At 36.5% G+C, this 23,271-nt stretch overlaps 1 protein-coding gene across 1 annotated transcript; it reads right to left on the bottom strand.

The window, feature by feature from the left end:
• Positions 1-270: 270 nt before the first annotated feature.
• Positions 271-22,327, bottom strand: LOC121870414 (ELL-associated factor 1-like). The gene is made up of 5 exons (XM_042372255.1): positions 21,908-22,327; positions 16,510-16,741; positions 15,909-16,200; positions 9,260-9,377; positions 271-6,996 (listed from the first exon to the last, which is right to left on the bottom strand). Exons 1-5 carry the CDS (start codon positions 22,005-22,007, stop codon positions 6,923-6,925), a joined length of 816 nt encoding a protein of 271 aa, XP_042228189.1. The 5' UTR covers positions 22,008-22,327; the 3' UTR covers positions 271-6,922.
• Between the last annotated feature and the right edge of the window lie 944 nt (positions 22,328-23,271).

The following is a 23,271-nucleotide window of genomic DNA, read 5'->3' as shown; positions in this document are numbered from 1 at the left end:
GCTGCTGGTAATACGACATACACACCTCAAAGTAAGTTAAAATACTGTACAGAATTCTACTGTTAATTCTATTACTAGTATACAGTACTTTGTACCTGTATGTACTTTTTATGCGAGTTGGAACCAATTACCCAATATCCCATTGAAATAATAGATTCGGCTAACGAACGACTGTGGAACGAATTGTGTTCGTTAACCGAGGGACCAATTTTTTGTATTATTATTACTATTATTGTATCATTATAAGGAAAAATTAGTTAAATTTCTGTATGTAAAAAGGTTTTATTGAAGAGAATAAATAGTCATTGTCCATGTGCATTGATACATAAGGCAAGGAAACACAGCACTGCCAATCCTGTAATAAAAACAGCCCTGACATTGCTGTAACAGGACACAGCATTGGGAATACTGCATAAGAATGGTAACAGCAGTGCCACCAAGAAAATCCATTTACTGTGAGTGAGATCAACAGCATTGGCAGTGCTTATGAAGAAACAGCATTATCAGCATTGAGGAAGAAATCACATATATTAACAATACTGTAGAGGAAACTACAACACCGCCAATAATGTAGATGTAAATATAACACTGAAAATACTGTAAGAATGGTGAAGAAATCCTTAGAGGTGTTACAATTTCTCCTAAGTGGAGCTGCATAATCCTCTCCATTCATAGTAAGAATGGGACAATTTAATGCCAAGAAAAGAACCTCCAATACTAGCAATACCATAGAGAACTACAGTATTAGTAATAATGTAGGAGACCCATAACACCACTCTCGATATTACTACAGTACAGAACAGTCAAGACTACTGAAGAAACTACCATCCTGGCATCACTCAGGGGCTTAGTTGTCATAATATCAGTCATTCCAGTTCCAATGATATGTTATGGTGCTTTTGTCCTAAGCTATTTAGCAGCATTATAACACATTTTTTTTTTTTTTTTAATGTTTCAAGTGAGCTTTATAGGCTACAAGAACTGCCGTTGCTCCTCACAAAAATATTAACCGGTAAAGTAAGTACAGTACAGTACCACTAGAAATTCTGTACAATTCCCAGTCGCAGGCCTATACTTTGCGAAGGAAGCAAACAAGCACACAGGAGCACATGATATTACCCAGTGTTATAACTTAAGACCACAGAATGTTTTGATGGAGCCTAACAAACAACTCTACCAATTGTGCTCGTCAGACATTACTTGTCTAATCCTCAAACACACAATACTGGATAATGACCTACCAAATCACTCCTCTGAACAAGTCTTTTAATGGAACACTGTTAGCCATTGCATTAATGTACTATAACACCTTTTCAAAATTATAAAAAATAAGAATTTATATACAGTTCTCTATATAAATAAATTAACCTTTGGTCAACATTGACTTTAATCCAAAAATTGCTATCTTTACTTAAAAGGTATTACCCTATCCCTCTAAAATAAACAATACAAACTTTTTAAATCTTTTCAACTCCATAATCTATGCAGATACTGACTATTGGCAAACTGCTCAATTCTGATCACTTAACTACAGTATTATACACTCTATTTAAAGTGGAATTGTCTTTGGCATAATTAATTGAAAATGGTATAATTAAGATGGCAACCAGTTTACAAGATCTCGAGAATGGTGATTGTTCTCAAAGGAACAAAATCTTTTGGCAGTAAATACAGTATCCTAATAATAAATATTAAATAAAAACGTAGAATACCATGATTTTATGTATTAAATTTCAATATGATGTTCTAGCCAATGGAATAAATAGTAGTTGTTACAATGTATAACTGGAACCAATAATAGTTATTAGAACCATATTAATGATTACATGTACCTGTACTACAGAGAAAATATGATTACGCACAATGGAAATACACTGCCGAGACCTAATAGCCAATTGCTCTATCTCGAGTCTACAAGCTATCAGTCAAGGCTCACTCTTAAGGATTTAATACATTTTACTTAGAGTAATAACATGGGTTGTATCATTATAATAAGCTGACACACTGGTGGTACTTTTTATGTACAGTAGACCCTTGCCATTCATGGGTTTGCGATTCGCAATTTCGACGATTCGCGATAAGCAGATGGTGGCTATGGTGGCTAGTTTGCGAGCCTTTTCCCGCAGCGCAACAAGTAACCCCACGTGCCTGCAGTGTCTCCTCTCCTTCAATCATTGCCTGTGAGGCAGCATCTCATGTTGTACTCTCAAAACTTTAGTGTTTCTGTGTGAAATGACCCCTAAAAGACTGCCTAGTGTCAGTGCTAGTGGAGTGAAATGTAAAAGGCAGAAGTCAGTGATGTCCCTGACAAAATAAGTTTAATTAGTAGATATGTTAAGAGAGGGGATGAGTGCTGCCACGGCTGGTTGGTTGTTTGGTATAGGAGTGCACTAAGGTAGTATAAGTTGCTTATCATGGTTTTGCCTATTTGAGCAAATCCTTGGAACCCAATCCCCACAAATAACAAAGGTTTACTGTATTCACGTTAGGACAATGGTGGAATTTAAAAAAAAGACTTCAGTTACAGTACTACCCTTCCATTACATGTGATAATTACCTGCCTGCAGATTATCATGAATACCTGATTATACACTACAGGAATATGAAATACTCGGAACATATTTTAATGCAACTATAGTTCAGTCAATCATTTTAATAGATAATGTTTAAATGGCTGAACTTTACTGTATTAGCTGGTTGTAAGGGTTATCATAAATTGTCATTTCAATACAGTACAAACTTTGCTCTAAACATTTATTAGACTTGACCTGCAATTACTTGATGAGACTGATGTTATCTGGGCCTCTAAATCTTAGACTCATGTTCTTTAGTCAATCACTTCCAGTAGCTATTTTGCTTCAAACAGTTCCAGACAATTAAGTAAGCCTCAAGTGGTTTTATGTATTGAAAAACAATTCAAAAGAAGTAAAATATAATAAGTATCAACTACACCAATCACGCTTCCTTCAAAAGAACGCATTATTTTTTACTACACAGCAATAGGCCACACAGTGGCTAAATGTTAATATTTCTATGTACAAAATTAATATTATGACTCGTGATTTCCTATCCTATATAAAATATATTTTTTATATGTCATGACTCCTCATGCAGTCTGAGTCATAGAACTGCATATGTTAAGTTGATTTGGCCAAGAAGGCTAGAGCAAGGGGGCTAAACATTATTTTAAGGACTAAAAATAAAACAAATCTTATAAAGAAAATCACACCAAGAAATAATGATGACTTGATTAAATCTCAGAGCATCATTTAAATATTGTACAGCTAGCAGCCTGACTCTAACCTTAAATTATAATACAGTTTAACCTTGCAACATAACAAATTTTAGTGATTCACTGCAAATTATCTCTCAACTACTCCAACAGAAGGCAACACCAAGTACACTTGAGATAATGTTTCACTCAGAAATTTTCTACAAGTCAAACATTTTATTTGCCACTAATCTAAATTCTAAAGTTTTTGCATGGTTCTTCTTAGTGCTTGACTTTGCCAGTTTCTCATGGCATAAAAATATATTTGCTCACTTTCCTACTTTCCTCCAATAAAAAACCTAAAGATAGATGAACACATATCCCATAATCTTTTAGGGTTGCAGGCGAGGGGGTATCTTTAGTCTGTGGTTTTGACATGCCAGTGATTAACCCTGTACAAGTGGACATACCACAGCCAATGATAAAACCCTTCCAACCTCATGTCACTAAGGGATCATTTATGTGTCTCATTTGATCCTCCTCAACTTCAAGTACTGTATGATGTGGAACTTCAACCAGTGCTTTACAATCATCATATAAATACCATCAAAATAATACCATAAAAGTGGTCACATATAATAATCTTTTGTACCAATATGTTTTGAAAATACATTTCACTGAGTTGTGATTCTTTGCGTGAGATTAAAGTCTCATTAATCTATGATTGTGGTGACAAGTACATAAAGAGCAGATATACAAAACTTAGAATGCTGCAATTCTTTTGCTTACAAACACTCAATACTCACTTGACACTAAAATATCAATTCAAATAAGTAATTATGCTTAACTTTCTCTTAGCTTTGAAATAGATAAAGAAGAACTTTAGTTTTCAACAATATAATCTTTAATAAGATAAATGCAAGGAGGGAGAAGGTTATCAATACTTTGATGTACAAAGTTTCCTTCTTTTACAAGATTTATTCTGTCCAGTGCTATCCTCAGTTATTTAAACAACCACAAGTCATGCAAATTTCTTTTTCCTGAGCTGCAGTTGCAAATATGTTAAAGGGAAAGACAGGGTTTCAAAGAAGGTACATTACACAAACTGCAAAGTTGATTTCAAAGACATAAGTAGAAGATCCACATTCAATATTTGATTGTGCACTTAATGTCTTCAGTTTGACACACGACCTGACAACAAACTACCTTAGACCAAAAAAATTCATTTTTTGCTTAATTCAACTGTTAAGTAAGACAGCCAAACAAAGATGTATCATACTTCAGCAAATGATTCAAATATTGCATGATAAGAGTGAAGATGGTCAATGGCTCAAGTGTTTGAACCATCCCTTAAATCCTGGAAGAAACAGGGCTTCACAGCCATTGATGAATTATATCTGATATAACACACAATGGTACTGCAAACAAAATTGACCATACAAACTAGTTTCAAAGATGTTGATTGGTAACTTACATTATACTGAAATCACTAGATTGCATTACCAATTTCTTTACTCATGTACACATCTTTTTCTGTGTACTGGTTGGACACAAGATTCAGCATATACTGTACTGTATGCTGCACGCAATTTATTTTTATTATAAAATAAAAATCTTACATATTCATAGCAAAAATTACACAAAATCTTCATGCAAAAATAGCATTTAAAGTAAGAGAGCTGATATCAGACAAATGTCACAATTTTAAAGGCATTCTAAATAGTGTAAATGTTGCATTCAACACTGTGTCTTTCAAGTCAATTTATATACATCACATATAATAATACACTTTACAATATTAGATAAATTTACTCCCTAACTACACTTCCTGAAATCCAGTTATCGTATACTTACCACTTCATTTCGTGAAAGCACTGACAGTAAGCCTACTCATGATGTATTCGGTCATTCTGTACAGGAAATACATATTATATCTCTTCAACTCCAAGGCCATTTGTACATGCACTCTTTTAATATTACAAACTCATCATTCTCACTACTAACCACTGATTAACTTTTAAAATTCATCCCCATCCTTCATTTAATCCTTTCAAGAACTTAATACACAGAAGAAAAAAGTTATACAATAAAAATAAAATAGGAAGGAAAAATTAGGTTATGATTAAAGTCATCTCAGTAAGTAATTGAGCTTTTAAGAAAGAAAGATGAATGAATATGAAACTGTGCATGCTGTTTTGTGTATAGTAAGTGACTCTGTATGTAAAAACCACACCAGCATGTAGAATTCTTCAACAAATGTGTCAAGTATAACTCCAGGGTCATTAACACTCAACACCACCAAGATGGTCAGTGACTAAAACTTTTGAGGAAGAGTCTGTATATTCGTGGCCAACCCTTAAATCCTGGACGGAATAAGGTATCAAAGATAGATATAGATAACTTCTGCCACCAGTTATTACATTTGCTACTCTTCCATTCTTAAGGTCAAGATTAGGAGGCCCTGAACCTGCTTTCAAGTACAGTACAGTTTATCTAATTTACTAATTTGGGTTACTCTCAGACAAAGCAAAGGTGATTACACCACCAACCTCACAAGGATTTTTAATCAATCTGGGACTTTAAATATGATAAAATGACCAGTCTGAGCACACCAGATCAAATAAAGCCTCACCACCACTACTTGACATAAAAAGCACACAAGACAGAAACTCTGTGCACACTCCACAAATTCTTGTGAAATGGCAATCATGATTCAAACAAACAAAATGTAATGAGTATTTAGGATGGGAGAGTTTCTTTTATTTTTTTTTTAATAAACACAAACAATCCAACACAGGTATATCGTGCCCAAAATTCTCTCTTACCTAATAAATAATTTTTTTTTTACCTTCAATTTGCCTTCTATAGGGAGGACGGAATCTGTCTATTCTATTCTACCCATCAAAATTCATTTTTCAACTATGACTTTGCTATTGGTAATTCCTCTTATCATGTGTACAATAAAATTAATTACTTTAATACAGTAGTGATAATTTCATACTAGAGTAATGTGCTTAAGTTTTTAATTATGTCAAATTGTAAATATTTTATACGGTATGTCTTCTAACTGGTGTGAACTCTATAAATGAAGTCAATATTTTGTCATTCAGCAGTGCATGGCAGTTTAATTTACTTCTTTACTGTAAGTCAAGTGACTGAAATATGACACAATGTTTGTGACAAGATAGTGTAGACAAGCAATCCTGTAAGGCCAATTTTTAAGAAACACAAGCAGAAGAAAACTTAGAGGTGCTAGTTTGGTGCATCTTAATATTTTGTATAAGACTAGTACAGTACTTTCTAGTACAGTACAGTATTTCATTGTATAAAAAGACTTTCTTTCCCTGTAAATGTGTGTAAAATTAAATAAGGATTATTATTTAATATATTCATAAAACTCAACAAAACTAAAGTTGCTTGTCATTGTAAATTTCATTACCAAACAAAATAGAAGCAGATATAAGCAAATATGATATAAAACGTTCTTTAAGAAGTTAAAGAAAAAAATAATTATTAATTCTATGAAGACATCAGCCAGATCAACTACACCAGCTGTGAATATGAGGGTCATACATTTAGAAAAGTATAACAAAATTCTTTATGACTTGCTTTTCTATCCCTCTAGAAATATAAAAGCAAATGTTTAATGATCTATACATATATTTTTCACTATTCCCTGGACAACAGACAGGCTGCGATCCTGACTACTCGTTAATCACTATCTTCAGACGCAGAGGACAATTGAAGGTCTTCGATTAAATCGTTGGTTCCATTCACCATGGTGCCTGAAATCATAAAAGGCAAATGTATAAAAGATGACCAGTGGGGAAAATTTAACGTGAGCTTAATATCAGACATAACACTATTTTATATAAGGAGGACAAGGTTGTTTAAAAAATCAATGTGTGACCACTTCCAAGAGTAATGGATAAGAGAGAGGGTCTATGAAAAAGAAAAGAAACTGGATGGGAATAATTACCTTTTCCATGAATTTATAGACTGATATGTACACTAAATAGGAAGAAAGCAATAAGTGCATTGTGAAATGTTGGGAGAGAGAGAATCCTGCCCAAGGAGGCAAGAGGATGGTGAAAATTAAACTAACAACAATGACAAGCATGAGAGCAATATCCAGAAGACAGAAGATAAGATATACATATACAGCATGCCCTTCAAATTTGTGGGGGTTAGGTTCTCAAACTGGATGCAAATTGCCAAATCCGCGAATAACATTTCCCGACCGGGGTGGGGGGGGGAGTACATTTTTACTTGTGCACAAAGAAATGTGTATTATTCCCTTTATGTATTTGCCCTGAGGACAATTATTTCTTTTACCTGTAATGTATATATATGTGTGTGTGTAGACACACACACACACACACACAAAACACATACATACAAATAATAATGGGAAAATCCTCTCACAAATAATCAGAAACAAATGAATTAAAAATATTGAGTCTACCCTCAAGTCTACTCCGTGCTTTGTTATTAATAAAGCACGGAGTAGACTTGAGGGTAGACTCAATATTTTTAATACATTTGTTTCTGATTATTTATGAGAGGATTTTCCCATTATTATTTATTTGTATGTGTTTTTTTGTGTGTGTGTGTGTCTACACACACACACATATATACAATATAGGTAAAGGAAATTAATGCCTCTAGAACGAATGGTTCCCTGTTCCGGCCGCGAAAATGCTGGCAACTTTAAAACTACCCCCAGACATTCTTGGGTACATCCAGGGTGTCATCCGCGAATAATGAAGGACCGCGAAATAAAAATATGCAAATTATCCGGGCGTACTGTTTAGCAATAATATCTCTGTTAGCTGGAATACCTCAAATCCGGAACTCTCTGAGAGCCAGAATTAAAATTTTCTCGGAAAATCGGTCACAAAGCCAGAAATTTTCGGAAAATTCGGCTTTCGGAACAATTTTCTGAGGGGCACACTTTCCGGAAAATTCCGGGGATGGGAGGAGTTTTTCCCAAGTTTGAGAGATGAAAATCGGGGGCATTTTCCAGAAATTCCAAGAAATTTTTCTGGTAACGGAAAATTCCGGGGAGGAGGGATATTTTTCCTGTTTTGAGAGATGATGTGTTGTGAAATTTCTGGAACTTCCGAGAACATTTTTCTGTTACCCGGAAAATTCCAGGGATGAGGGGTATTTTTCTGGCTTTGAGAGATGATGTCATGCACAATTTCTGGAACTTCCAAGAACATTTTTCCGTTACCCTGAAAATTTCAGGTATGAGGGATTTTTTCCGGCTTTGAGAGAGTCGTCTCGTTACCTGGAAATCTCTCATTCCCGGAAGTGCTCTGCACCAATTGTTCCAGCTAACAGAGATATCACTGTATTGAAATATAAGGAAGTGTTGGGCAGAAAGCAGATAAGGGTCTGCTCGGGTAATCTGAACGCAGTGAGAGATTGAATAGTGAAAGATTAGTAAAATGTAAAATCCTGTGGCAATGATAAGAGGGAGAGGGAAATAAAAACCAGGATGGAGATGGAAAGATGCACTGCTGATGGGTGATGCTGGTCTTGTTGTAGTACAAATGGGTACCTTTACCATAGTAAACACATCTATTACAGCAGTAGGAATGAATGAAAAACAACAAATGGAGGGAAAGTCTGTCGATACAGTTGCTTGTGTCTGGTCAGCCTCTATTTAGCAGGAAAAGTCTTCAAACAATATGCAGTACATGAAGGATTGAGATAAGGGTGACACTGATACTTTTGATCAGTGCATTAATTTACAGGTGCTTTGATAACTGTTCTATAACTAAGTCAATGCTTGATGCAGTGTAACTTGAAGGTCAAAGGAAGGAAATTCCCTCCACTGCTACAAGATATTATGAACAATATGAAGCTGTGGCAATAAGGACTTGGCAACCATATGACTCATCCTGTTTTAATTTTGATGGATTCCAGCATTTAATCATTGTATTCAACAAGATAGAGAACAAAGGTTATAGTAGCAAGATTAATTATCAAAATCTGTGTAATAACATGTACAACTATGTCATACAAGTACATGATACTTACCATGGCCATTGGCCTTTTTTGCAACTGTTTCTTGCTCTGGCTCAGAATCAGAATCAGAGTCACTACAGGAAGAGGAACTGCTATTGCTGTCCGACTCACTCGATGAATCACTCATCTCCTGTGGATGGAGATTTTACATATAGTACTGTACAGTATAGTAATAAATGGATCTGAAAGTGTACAATAAAATCTGCTCCATTCCCAGTGAAACATGGCAAAAGAATATGTACATTGTAGGACATTAACTTCAGCAACTTTGAGATGATGTTCTACAGAGCCAGGGTCACTACCCTAAATTCTCTCTCTTATACATATAGGTACTATAAAAAATATACAGTCAACCCTCGCTTTACGCGGTCCCACATTACGCGTTTCCACGTTTACGAAGTACCCTGCTGAAACCGGAATGCTCACTTTCCTCGGTGCGTGTACCCCTTTACGCGGAGAGCGGCTGACGAGCCGCGCCATTTTTGGATCCAAACCTCCCGCCATCTCTCCCGCCCTCCGCCATGTTGTGTAAGCGGCGCGAGTAGGTTGCGCAGTGTGTGTCTTTGTTGCGTTATCAGTGACATCATATGACATATCGGACTGTAATTGGGCCATGCATCCTTACCTCCCTCCGCTGCTAGCTGTGATTGGTTTAAAGTAAAATGACGTGTCCACCCACGGGAGGGAGGGAGGAAAGACGACGCTTGACCTTGCCGCGGCAGTTTCATCCCTCCAGGCCACACCGTGTATACGTGATTCCATTGTTCTGTAAAATGGCTTCCGCCGGACCACCGCCCCCAGAGAGAAACCTTTCCTTACCTGGACCCAGCCGCCCTAAGCCAAAGACGACACGACGTTCCTTAAGCTACGAAATTAAGTATAAGATCATACAAGAGTTGGAGAAAGGAACAAGACAGGTTGATCTCGCGCGCCAGCATGGTGTTAACGAGTCTACGATCAGGACAATTAAGAAGGATGCAGCCAAGATAAAGGAGCACATGAACATCACAAAGTCTACAGGTGCTTCTATGATCAATTATTTCCACAACCAGGTGCTTCTCAAGACGGAAAAATTACTTGTGAGCTACTTGGTGCGTCAGGCGCGACGGAACACGGCGGTGGACACGCGCTCAGTTAAGGAGTACGCACATGAACTGTATGCTGCAGTGTCATGAAAGATGGGAATTACAGAGCCCAAACCCTTTAATGCTTCCTCTGGGTGGTTACAGAGGTTTAAGAAGAGAAACAAGATCACCAATATCAACATTGGTGGTGAAGAAGCTAGTGCTGACCATGTTGCGGCTAGGGAATTTCCTCCGTTTTTACGTGAGATTATGGAGGAAGGACAGTACACCGATGACCAGCTGTTTAACATGGACGAATCTGGTCTTTTTTGAAAAAACTACCTTCCAAGACCTTCGTTGTGAAGAATGCCAGCAAGTGTCGGGGCCGGAAGTTGCAGAAGGAGCGCATCACCGTCCTGTTTACCACCAATGCCTCCGGTACCTGTAAGCTCAAGTTATCGGTGATCCACACAGCACGCAAGCCGCACGCCTACAAGAGCATGGACATGACCAAGCTAAATGTCCACTGGCTGACCACAGGTAAGGCGTGGATGTTCTCTATACTGTCCCTCTCCTGGTTTGATGACTGTTTCGTTCCCGATGTGAAGAAATTCTGTGAGCAACAGAATGTGCCATTCAAGATTTTGTTGCTGCTGGACAACACACCAGGACACTCGCCCCTACTGTTAGATCGTCACCCCAACGTAAAAGTGGTCTTCCTTCCTCCCAACACTACGTCTATATTACAGCCCATGGATCAAGAGTTAATCTGTAATGTAAAAGCTGCATTCTCTACTAAAAAATTCAAGCTCCTGAACGACTACACCAACACCAGGGAAGAGTTGCGTAACCTGAGTGACACCAACACCGATAGCAAGAGCGAAGACGACGAGGATCAACAGTTGGCAGAGCAAGAAGTACTTTTAAAACAATTCTGGAGAATATTCAACGTCAAGAAAGCTGTGGACTTCTTGGTGGAGGCATGGGATCAGCTGTCTGTAGCAACTGTTCGTCACGCATGGAGACATGTGTTGCAAGGCATTCCGGGCGTTAGGCAGAGTCAATCTGTGACTGGTGAGGTTCAGACTGTTGCAGTAGCAGGGGACCTTGCCAGAGAAGCTGCGCAGAGTGTTACAGCTGCAGGCTTCTCCGAGACCACCAACGACGACATCCTGGAGGTGATAAGGGATCCTGATGTGACTACCGACGACATGGTAGATGATGATGACATCAGTGAAGAGGCAGGTGGTGCGTCATCCCAAGAAGAACGCCGCTTATCCCATAATAATGTTAGGGGTGCCATCGAGTGTATCGAGAAAGCCAAGCTCCTCCTTTCCGACGACCCTGATGCAAACAGGTATGTAATCTTCACTACCCAGCTGTTGCAGACTATGGAGCCCTACATCAAGGTTTATCACAACAACATAAACACCAGCCGTCAGCAAAGCATAACAGAGTTCTTCGCCCGCAACCCACCACAGCCAGCCCAAGCCAGTGATAGTGACAGAGGTAGAGACAGTGATGATGACTTTGAGGGATTTGTCAGGGAGGCCCTGACAAGTGTGGATGACAGTGATGGTGACTCACCTGAGGGCCAGTAGCCTGCCCTCTGCCTCGGAACCAGCCTCCATTCCCGTACACCGACCCATCTCTTCTACTAACGTAAGTGTTAACCCCAACCTTGTTTTTTCTAACCTAACCCTCAGTTTATTGACTGTTCCCTTCTATATTATGTGTGGGTGAATACCATCATAAAGTTAAGATGTTATTTTTAGTAAAACGTACGTATTGTGTCGGGAAAAAGTGGAGTTTGGGGGTCGGCCCGGTCTCTATTTCAATTAATCCCATATGTTATGTTGTTCACTTTACGCGGACCGCCGTGGGTTGAATTAACCGCATAAAGTGATGGTTCACTGTATTCTTTATAACCTGACTCCGTAATATATCTGAATGGAATCATTAAACTTAATGCCATTCAACTTCCAAAGTTCTTCCTTTTGAAAAGTCGGTGAATGCAAGATGCATTTTAGAATTAAGAGATATTATCACTGGAACCATAGGAGAGAATTCCCCTTAACTTTGAGCATGGGGACAAAAATCTAACACACCAAAACGAATAATTTAATCAGTGTCCCTTTCTATGTTCCACAACAAACCTCTTTAGCCTTCTCCTACCTACAGTACTTACCAAGTGGCAATTTTGGGGAGTAAAATAAGAATAGGGAGGACATTCTAATATAATTATTCATTTATATTATTTTTATTTTTTTACGGGGATTAGCCCACCTGGGCACAGGTCACTCACCCACATCAGGGCCTGGGGGGCGAAAATGTAAAAAAAAATAATAATAATAATACCTGTAATAATAGTAGTAATAATAATAATAATAATAATAATAATAATAATAATAATAATAATAATAATAATAATAATAATTCATAGTAATAAAATCTATAATAAAATAAAAATTTGAAAATAAAATAATAAATTAATAATGATAATAATATTAACACTGTAATAATAATAATAATAATAATAATAATAATAAAGACATACAAAAATGACAAAAAGATCAAAAGTGAGAAACAATATACTGTACTGTATGTACCGTATATACCCGTGTATAGCACGAGTTCTTAGGACCAAATTTTTTGGCAAAAATTGGGGGTCGACCTCTATACGGGTAATAGTTTCGTTAGGTTGAAAAATATTTACCAGTATCTACCAGTAAACAATGGAAACGACGCACCACCCGCTGTGAGTGTCGGTACAGTTGCCAGGGCAGATCTCTTGCGTCATCATAGCAAGCCCAAAGTAGCCAAATGCATGGTATGGTATGCACAGGAGTATGTAAAACATAAAGTATTCATTTTTAAAAGTATTTATAGATACATAAATTTTTGTTAATTAAATTTGAAACATCAATCTTTGTTAATTAAATTTGAAACAAAAGAAAAATACGATACCTTATTTATAAATATTTTCATTAAAATATTACATCACAAGTATATTTTACCTTAACTGTGCCTGAATGAATATATTCTCAGAAATAAATATGGAAATATAATATTTTTGCTGAAATGACGTACGTATTGCAGTGGAAAGTGGGATAAAATTGTGACGAAAACAATGACTTTCACTTTCTTTCGTCATTCAAAAGATTTTACGGTAATCGCTTTTCGAATGGTTTTCAGTTAAAAAACTGTTGTATTACAATAATATTCTATCCCAATTGATTTGAATAAATACTACGATACCATATTTCTGAATATTTTCATTAAAATCCATCAAAATCATTTTCCTTGTCATCATCTGCGGCACCAAACAGCTACTCCCAGTCCTCTCCTTGAACAGCATCGTCATATGGATCAACACCATCATCAGCCATAGGATCATCAATATCTTCATTCTCATTCACGCTCTCATTAGCCTCATAATCCCACAAGTCGTCTTCTGTTCCATCAACAGCATTCGAAATTCCACATTTCTTAAAAGATTTCACCACAATTTCTGGTCTGATTGCATCCCAAGCCTCTACAATCCATTCACATAATGTTGCTAGTGATGGAGCTTGGATGTTGCCTCCCTTTGTGTATGTCTTATCGCCTTCTATCATCCAGTTGTTCCACTTCACTCTTACCACATCTTTAAATGGTTTGTTTATGGAAACATCCAGTGGTTGGACAAGACTTGTTAATCCACCAGGAATCACAGCTGTATCAGTGTTTTCCTTCCTAATCCCAGCAGTAACACTGTCAACAAGATATGACCGAAACATATCCCACACAAGAAGACTTTTTTCTTTGCGCAGTCCCCCTGGTCTAAAGTTCCAGACTTTTCTAAGCCATATTTGTATGCCGCCTTCATCCATCCATCCTTTCTCGTGCACATGGATGACTAAAAAAATGCTGTCTGACTTGCAACACTGTTGGTAGGGTCAGGTGGTTCTAACGGCACCTGCCAGGACCCGGTAATCAAATGTATAACAGTGTCTAACCTCAATTACTGTAGTTTATCTGATGTAGGCAATATGAAGTAAAAAATACCAGTTAATGTGAGAAATTGGAAGAGAATAAACAAGAAAGATGTCGTTGGGCTATTTTTGGTAGGGCTGAAGGAGAGAGTACCAGCTGTTTGGTCTTTTTTGGCGGGAGAGTCACGCAAATAACCGTAGTACTGGTATTTGTTTGGTGTCTTCTGTATTTTTAAAATGAATACTTGTAAATTAAAAGTTCTGTAACATTGTATTATATACAAACTTGTCATATTTCTGGAAAATAAGAAGCAAGAAAATAAGAATATACCGGTAAACACAATTTCAACGTACGCTAAAATTAAAAGCTGCTTAAGAAGGGCCGATGCAAACACAAAGCCTCCGCGACCAGGGCTCTGCCGTATCAGCTAGACGGTACACGTGTTTTACGAATCGTTTTCAGTTAAAAAACTATTACATCACAAGTGAATTAGGATAGAATATTATTGTAATACAACAGTTTTTAACTGAAAACCATTCGAAAAGCGATTACGGTAACATCTTTTCAACGAAAGAAACCGAAAGTCATTGTTTTTGTCACGATTTTATCCCACTTTCCACTGTAATACGTACGTTATTACAGCAAAAATATTACATTTCCATATTCTCAGAAATAAATAGTAGTTTTGCTGAAACGTGATGTATTTCAATGTAAATTAGGATAAACTACATGACGAAAACAGAAGACTTTACCAAACCTTCCGATGTTCAAGATATGTTACTCGTTTTTTTAATAGTTTTCGGGTAACATACTGTTATATTAGTGATATTCTATTCATACTGTGGTTGATATAATACATTCACGGAAATGTAATATTTTTTGCTGAAATGACGTACGTATTACAGTGGAAAGTGGGATAAAATTGTGACGAAAACAATGACTTTTGCTTTCTTTCGTTCAAAATATGTTACCGTAATCGCTTTTCGAATGGTTTAGTTAGAAAAGTGTTGTATTACAATAATATTCCCTCCTAATTGACTTGAATAAATACTTGAATGGAAATATACAATATTTTTGTTGAAACTACCCGCGTTTCAGTGTAAAGTGTCGTAATAATAAATGGTAAACAAGTTTATAGGACGTAGTGTTTTACTGAAGGTTTTGTTGTTCCTTTACCCTCAAAACTTGGGTCGACCTATAAACGAGGAATATCATAAATTAACGATTTCTTGGTCAAAAAATCGGGGTCGCCCTATATACGAAGGGGGGTTATAGACGAGTTTATACGGTATGTTGTGCTGCCAATACCTGTAGTAAGAGAAACAATTGAACCCTGCAATTGTGTGTGAATGAGGCGGAAATTCAAATCAGCAACCTGGGACTTGGTCACAATTTTTGTGATGCCATATGGCAGCAGGGTCTACCATTAGACAATACATTATGCTTCCAATATCTTCCCAGGTGGTAGTAATTATCAAATTCATTCAATTATTGAATGCTTGTCACAAGTTGGGGTCTGGGGTTTCAACCCTAAACTTGACTATGCCGAATGGCTCAATCCTGACATAAGGTTATAAAAAGAGGCAAAGAGTGAGAGAAAAAAAAAGATAATAATTTCTTACCCCTTTTTCAACTGGATCAGCATCATCAAATCCCAACATTGGCATTGATCCTGGAGCTGTGCAGTGATTACTGTTAGGGCTTTTGTTGGGAAAGGGAGACCTTGCATGTGGGGAGGATTTAGGTGGAGGAGAATATTTAACATGGGAAGGTGAAGGTCTTGAGAGTGAGTTGGCTGAGCCTCTTGAAGGTAGGTGGGAAGGAGAGCACTTCTGTGGTGGGGAATTTTTTCGGGAAGAAGGATCTAAGGGGGTCGTAGGCCGCTGAGTAGGGATCCGGCTGCTTCCCTCTGGTCTGTGGGGGGAAAATACACAGATGAACAAAATCTTTCCATCTACAGTATATATACAGTATATATTCTGACACCCCCTTTTTACAATGCTAAATAAATTAACTGTTATAATACAAATTATTCTGTTAAATATACAAGTATCAACTAATATGAATCATTAAATGCATCAGTGCATATACTGTACAGTATGTAGGGTAAGTCTGAACATGTGCAATGCCAAGACCAAACAGGATGATAAAGCACTAGCCCACCAAATAAGTTCAATAGCTATAAAAAATGCCAATTACTGTACATATATCACACAGCCTCACCTAGTGGTTTTTACACTTATAGTTTGTGATATGCGTTCTAGCACAATCTCTCCCGTGACATGGTCAATGATGAGGATACACTCTTTGGCGACTTGCTTATGATTCCCCTTGAACACTGTCTGGGAGGTGCCTGAACCCTCAACATGTGGCACTGTGACAGACACTTGATGATTGCCTTCCACCTCCACCGTCCCCATCTTCTGCTTGTCAACACTCGCTGGCTTGAAGTCATCTGAGAATGCATATTTTCAGGGAATATGGGCTAAAGTACACATATATATATATATATACTGTATATACTCAGCATCCCGAAGATAATTCTATGAAGCGTTAAGTTCCTAGAAATTACAAGTAATGTATACAGTTTTTGGGTAGAGCATATATTATGACCATATATTAAATAAATAAGGAGGAAAATGAGGTTGTTTCTAAAATTGCCAACACAATTCCAGGACCAACCCAACATTTACATTCAGTTTCCAGCTGACCAACTACAAACACCCAGGAGGAGAGAGGATGCCAGAGCCAGATGGCTCGGACATACTCCGAAGGCATTTCATTTTCATATATTTATGAAATACAGTAGAATCCCAGTTATCCGTCACCTACGAGGATTGAGAGGTTTTCCGGTTAGTTGAAACTCACTCTTAGGATCCCCCAATAAATTCTAAAATGCACAGTGCTAGAGGCTGGCCTTGCAAATTCGTGTCTCAGAAAAACGGACTTCTTTAAACACTCATTCCACTCTATATAAATGATGTGGTTTAGAAATAAAGAAAATATTATATAAAACTATAAAATAAGAAAAATGAAGAACAAGGGTGTATATGTGTGGGAAGTAAACATGTGTGGAGGTGGTGAGCTATAACTACATTGCTGACTCGCCAGCCAAGCTTAGTGTTATTTGCAATGAAACTATAAAAGTTGGGGAAAAATCATTACAATACTCTAATGTGGCTTAGAAATAAAGAAAATATAATATACAACTACAGAATAAGAAAAATGAAGAACATCGGGGGGTATATGTGGGAAGTGAACGTGTTGAGGCAGTGGGTTACTGAGCCATAACTGTGTGGTTGTACTCTCTTCCGATATGACGTCACGGCATACACACAGCCAGCGCAACAACCACACTTCTGTAAGTCAGCTGGGTGACTGCCTGAACTGTTACATTGCCCAGAGTATGGTTTGAGTGTAGGAGTAATTTCTTGCACAAAAATATGTGCTATTCTATTTTATGATATGCTATGTATCAATTTTATTGTTTAACATAGCAATAAATATGGCAGCTCATCCCTGTTATGCAAGGTATTCAAACTTACAATTCTTGCGAAGTTTGGAGGAATATTTATTATTATTATTTCATTTTGGTGCCAGTTAGTTGAATATAGTGGTTGCCCGGATACCGGATAACTGGGATTCTACTGTACATAATTCCATGAAAGTTAACATTGTGTACAGGGTAATGCAGAGAAAATTACACTTTTCTGAAGAATAAAAAATTTTAAGTTGAAAACTGATACAAGAGGTTAACTTCTAGCAATAAGAAACCTCGGTATGTGTTAGAAATTATGTAAATAATGTGTACTGTATTGTATTGCAAGAGATTCTATAAATACTGTACTGTACTGTACTGTATCTCAGAAGCTACTGGTAAGGTGCAGGAAGAACCTAACCATGTGCTGGGTTGTTTACACTGAAAGTTGTGATACCCATCAGAGGAGAGAATGGGTTTATGTTTCAACACGGAGATGATAGTAGGAATAAAGCTGTGGGGAACAAAACTCTTCTACTGCTGTGGACTAAATTTGAATTGGCCCTCAGGTGGAATAAAATTGTATTAAAAGTCAAATATGGCAACCAAAGGGTTAAACCAGTAATGTATGTCATGAACTCTTAGAATAATCTGCCAGAGAGTGTTGTGATGACACACTGAGTGTTAACTCATTTAAGACCAGACTTAACCAACAGTGGTGCAAATTCAGGTACATTCTGAAGCCAGTAATGTCCAGTGTACTTGACTACAGTGAGAACAGAGAAATGACTGACAATCTAACCAGCTAGACTGTCGACCAGTGGCGAAGAGGATAAGTAAATGAAAATAAAGTAATTGACCCTAACCTTACTAAAAATGTAACCTTTGATAAGTCAGCTTTAAGTAAAATTTTAATTTAATAGCGCATGTTTTTAACTACATTTTGACTTTCATGCCAAAGAAGAAGTGTTCTGTAATAAAGATTGGAAAGCCAAAACTTCTGCATATGCGATTTTGCATGAAAGAACCACTGAGCATTGCCCCCCTCCTAGAAAAAATAAAATAAATATCCTTTATGATCAGCACTCTATTCAGTGTTATTATACAAGTTGTCACCCACTGAATCCCAAGATATTTACCTTTGCAAGGTCATTTGTGAGGGAAATGTCTGAACTATTAATTGCAAAGATAAAATTCTCGAGAATTGGTGGGTGGCAACTTATACAGATTTAGCCTCTATTTCTGTTAAAGACAGTTTGGTAGTGGTTTGTTTTTATTTGCTGAAACTGCATAACAGCAGAGGCAGATATAATACATATTTGTCTCTTCATAAGTACATTACTGTACTGTACATGTAGCTACTATAATTTGCAAACTTTCCCAAATAAAACTGTGGACAGTACAACAACCCACTCTTCATTACAAGAAATTTTTCCACAAAAATAAGTCAAATTATAGCACGCACGCACGCACGCACGCGCACACACACACACACACACACACACACACACACACACACACACACACACACACACACACACACACACTTAAGCTTGATCTTTATGGAGGTGAGTTTGGTTCATATCTTTAATAAATAATTTAATGCTGCAGTCATACAGACCACCACACGGCAACAACTTGGCCACTGTTTTTCACATGGATATAACCGGTACTGTATAATATCTTTCTCGATGATTTTCATTGCCTTTTAAATATCCCAATTCATTTTTCTGAATAACACACCTCACATTTATTACATTAATTCCGTAAAACATAAAAAATAAAGCTAATACATTACGTACTTTATGAAGATTGCGTGCTTTAACCAGAAGCTTGAGATAATTTTTCTTTAGAACATAAATGGTCTTACCTCATGAAAAGCCAAAAAATTGGGGATGGAATAAGTTTTTTGTAATATAATTTTAATGAATTTCCATCCTGAACACTTGTCTATGGCCACATGATAAATGACATATCCAATGGTTACAACCAACCTAACCTACCTGATCTGAGTAGTAGTAGTAGTAGTAGCTGGTAGGTCATAGCTAGGCTGCAGCTGTTCTTATGTTCAGGAAGGGAAATTAAAAAATGTAAATAAATAAAATCTTAGTCCTACCCCTTTCTTGGGGGTTGAGGGACTTTTCATGAGGTAAAAAAGCAGATATCACGTATAGAATAGCTTTCTCAAGTTGTTCTTTATGGTGCCAAGTTGTCATGGAGTATAACCACAAAAGTAACACTACAGTGGTGGTGCAAATTAAATAAAATTTTACCCAGTAAACAATCATATTAACGGTACTGTATGAGAACACCACTACCACCAAAAGGAGCAGTTCGATTTCATTAATTTTTTCCACAGATGTTCTTATCATTATTGTAAGTATTTTAAAAGAGGCAATAACTTTTTTTTAATTACAAGTATTTATTTTTTTAAGGTTTTCTCTCTACGATAATAAATAACCTGTAGTGGGCAGTGATTGAAGGATGAGGGAAATTGCAGGGTAAAACATGGTTAAAAACTGATCATATGACACTAAAATGATGTCTCTACGTCCTTTGACATGAAGAAATTCATTATTTACCGCAAATATGCCTTCGAAAAATCTGCCGAGTCAATGCGTTTTGTCATCTCCTCTGTGTTTACATCCAACCCGCTCAGTCCGAACATATTCTCACATCCACAAAAAAGTTAAATTACACCATGATGCTTCAACAAAGTTGCTTTCATTGGTATTAGTTATAAAAATATGGCAGGGGGTCCCCAGCTAGGAAGTTAGGTAAGGTTAGGTAGGTTTCTTTGGTTGGTTAGGTCAGGTTCTATTAGGTTTTAGTAAATGTCGCCTCTTTTAATACATATTATAATGATAAGAACATCTGTGGAAAAAATGAATTCAATCAAACAACTCCTTCTGGTGGTAGCAGTTTCCTCATAAATTACCGTATTAGGGGTCCGACTAATTACCCAAATGTACCCGCAATGAAGTCAAATAATGGTCCTACATGAATAAATCAGACTGCCAATCACTTCTCGACTGGTATTTGGTGTCAAGAAGTCACAAAAAATTGGTAAACTTAATTTAATCTGAGTTAATAGATCGAGTGCATGTACCTTACCTAACCTAACCTAACACAACACAACACAGATTAAATTAAGTTTACCAATTTTTTGTGACTTTATGACACCAAATAATAATCGAGAAGTGATTCACAGTCCGATTTACGCTTGTAGGACCATCATTTGACTTCATTGCGACTACATTTGGGTACATTTGGGTAATTACTCGCTCCCTCGGTACAAGCACGCGATCCATTAACTCGGTTTAAATTAAGTTTTCCAATTTTTTGTTACTTTGTGACACCAAATACTCGTCGAGAAGTGATTGGCAGTCCGATTTATTCATGTAGGACCATTATTTGACTTCATTGCGGCTACATTTGGGTACATTTGGGTAATTAGTCGGACCGCCGTATTAGTTAATTAAATTTAATGTTCTATTATTGAATCACGTCCCATATAGGGTGAAATAAAATGAAGGATTAATATATCAGAAGACGCTCCTTCACTCACTCATGTTAACCAGAAAACATGTTTAAGATTTTGGCAAGATGGTTGCTTATAATATGTCCAAATCAGCAAATTTCGCATTCATTCAGACATAATCAGTATATTCCTGTCTACAACATGAGGGAAATGTCCATCATCACATGTCAATCATCCACTTCCATCTAAAAACAATAAACAAAATTTCCATTCAAACATTTTAATCATCACTTCCTCCTGTACATGAGAAGAGAGTACTGTGCAGTATTTACCAGTTCTTGCACAAAAAAAAAATTCGAACTATTAATCGAATGAAAAAATTGCTTAATGCAGTTTAATGATTATAACATATAACAATGAAACACATAATAAACTAGGAATGATGCAGCAGCAGGAGATAAGATCACCGAGTATGAACAAGAAGCTGTCACCAAGCCTTTAGAGAAGTACCTTAACCTCTACATAATTCTTGGTCAATAGTTAATTTACTCTTCATTACTACTGTATGTACATTATATAAACATAATTGGACACAACTGGTGTGGTAAAAAGGTCAAAAGGTGAGACAGTAAAGAGATGTCACCAACCCCACAATAACTTACATCGTATGGTGTGATAGGCAGCGTCCTTGTAACCTTTGTTGAACGTATCTCCAAGCTTCATTTCCTTTTCTTCACCATCCAGACCGAGCTTATCTGCCATAATGAATCACGACGAGAGTTCACTACACAATACGAGGCAGTGAAGGATTAAATTTACACACAGTTTAACAGAAATGTTCACCTCACCAAGCCGAAAAGCACCTTACTGGGCCTACCAGATGTGGCTGTGTATTGACCACTGCACCTCACATATCCCAGATGCTTTTCACTTAGGTCATGGTGGATCTTACTCTAACCCATGCGAATATGAAGCCTTAATGGTGTCCTGGAGAGCTTCACTTTCACGTGTAAAGTGAGTGGTAAACATGAGCAGCTGTTCCTTCAGGCCTGTGAGCCACCGCCGCTGCTCCTACATCACACGAGAAAGTGTAATTCCAAAATACTTTTATCTGACCTTCATTTATCCCTTATAACCATCATAATACTTCTTTTGGGTTTCATAGTAAAGTTATTTTATTAATGATCTTGTTATATAATATATTATTTGTATTATATGTGTTAGTAAGTATTGTGAATGTGATAACGTATTGGCGGGGAATTAAAATGTTATATTATTGTACTTAAACACGTAACTAATATCTATTTTTTGTCATTGTAATGTTTCAGATTTTATTTGATTAACCTTAATATAGTCTGATTTTAACACACACAATCCTTAGTGTATATATATTTATATATATATATATATATATATATATATATATATATATATATATATATATATATATATATATATATATATATATATATATATATATATATATATATTAAAGAGTAGGATAAATATCAAATAATAATTATGATACTATTTACATTTACAGTAATTACTTCAGTGTTCGCTATTTTAAAACCCCATACCGTACTTATAACATATAGTATCTCTATACGTACTGTATTTAAATGAATATTGATTACAATCTTATTCATTGCCTCACGGAGTTTAAATTGATCCATGAATGCAATTTTATTATTATTATTATTATGGTAATCATTTAATTGGTATATGACTAAAATGATTGCCGCATTAAAAATACTGTTTAAATACATGACTAATATTCAGGATTAAAGAGGACACTAGGACAGTGTTTTTGTAGTACTTTAGTTTCTGCTTATTAAGAATGAAATTCAAGAGAGGAGCAAAATAGTTGGTACAAAACTAGAAGAGTGCACTTCTTGTAAAAAGGAAAAGGAATTCGTTCATCCTGTATTCTCATCAGCTCCAGTTGCAGGAAAATGAGTCATGAAATTGTGGTGAACTGAAATAAAGTCACAGGAAAAAAAGTCACATGACTTGTACACATTGA

This window comes from Homarus americanus, unplaced genomic scaffold (assembly GCF_018991925.1).
Source record: "Homarus americanus isolate GMGI-L3 unplaced genomic scaffold, GMGI_Hamer_2.0 scaffold40856, whole genome shotgun sequence".
Classification (NCBI taxonomy): domain Eukaryota; kingdom Metazoa; phylum Arthropoda; class Malacostraca; order Decapoda; family Nephropidae; genus Homarus; species Homarus americanus.
This window is presented reverse-complemented; position numbering and strand designations above follow the sequence as displayed.

What these genes read in the sequence shown, in the direction of transcription:
- LOC121870414 (XM_042372255.1), bottom strand. Translation starts at nt 22,007, where the DNA reads ATGGCAGATAAGCTCGGTCTGGATGGTGAAGAAAAGGAAATGAAGCTT. An exon ending in CTGATCCAGTTGAAAAAGGG is followed by an intron (nt 9,378 to 15,908) that starts GTAAGAAATTAT and finishes CTCCATCCACAG; the next exon opens with GAGATGAGTGATTCATCGAG. An exon ending in AAAAAAGGCCAATGGCCATG is followed by an intron (nt 6,997 to 9,259) that starts GTAAGTATCATG and finishes TTATGATTTCAG; the next exon opens with GCACCATGGTGAATGGAACC.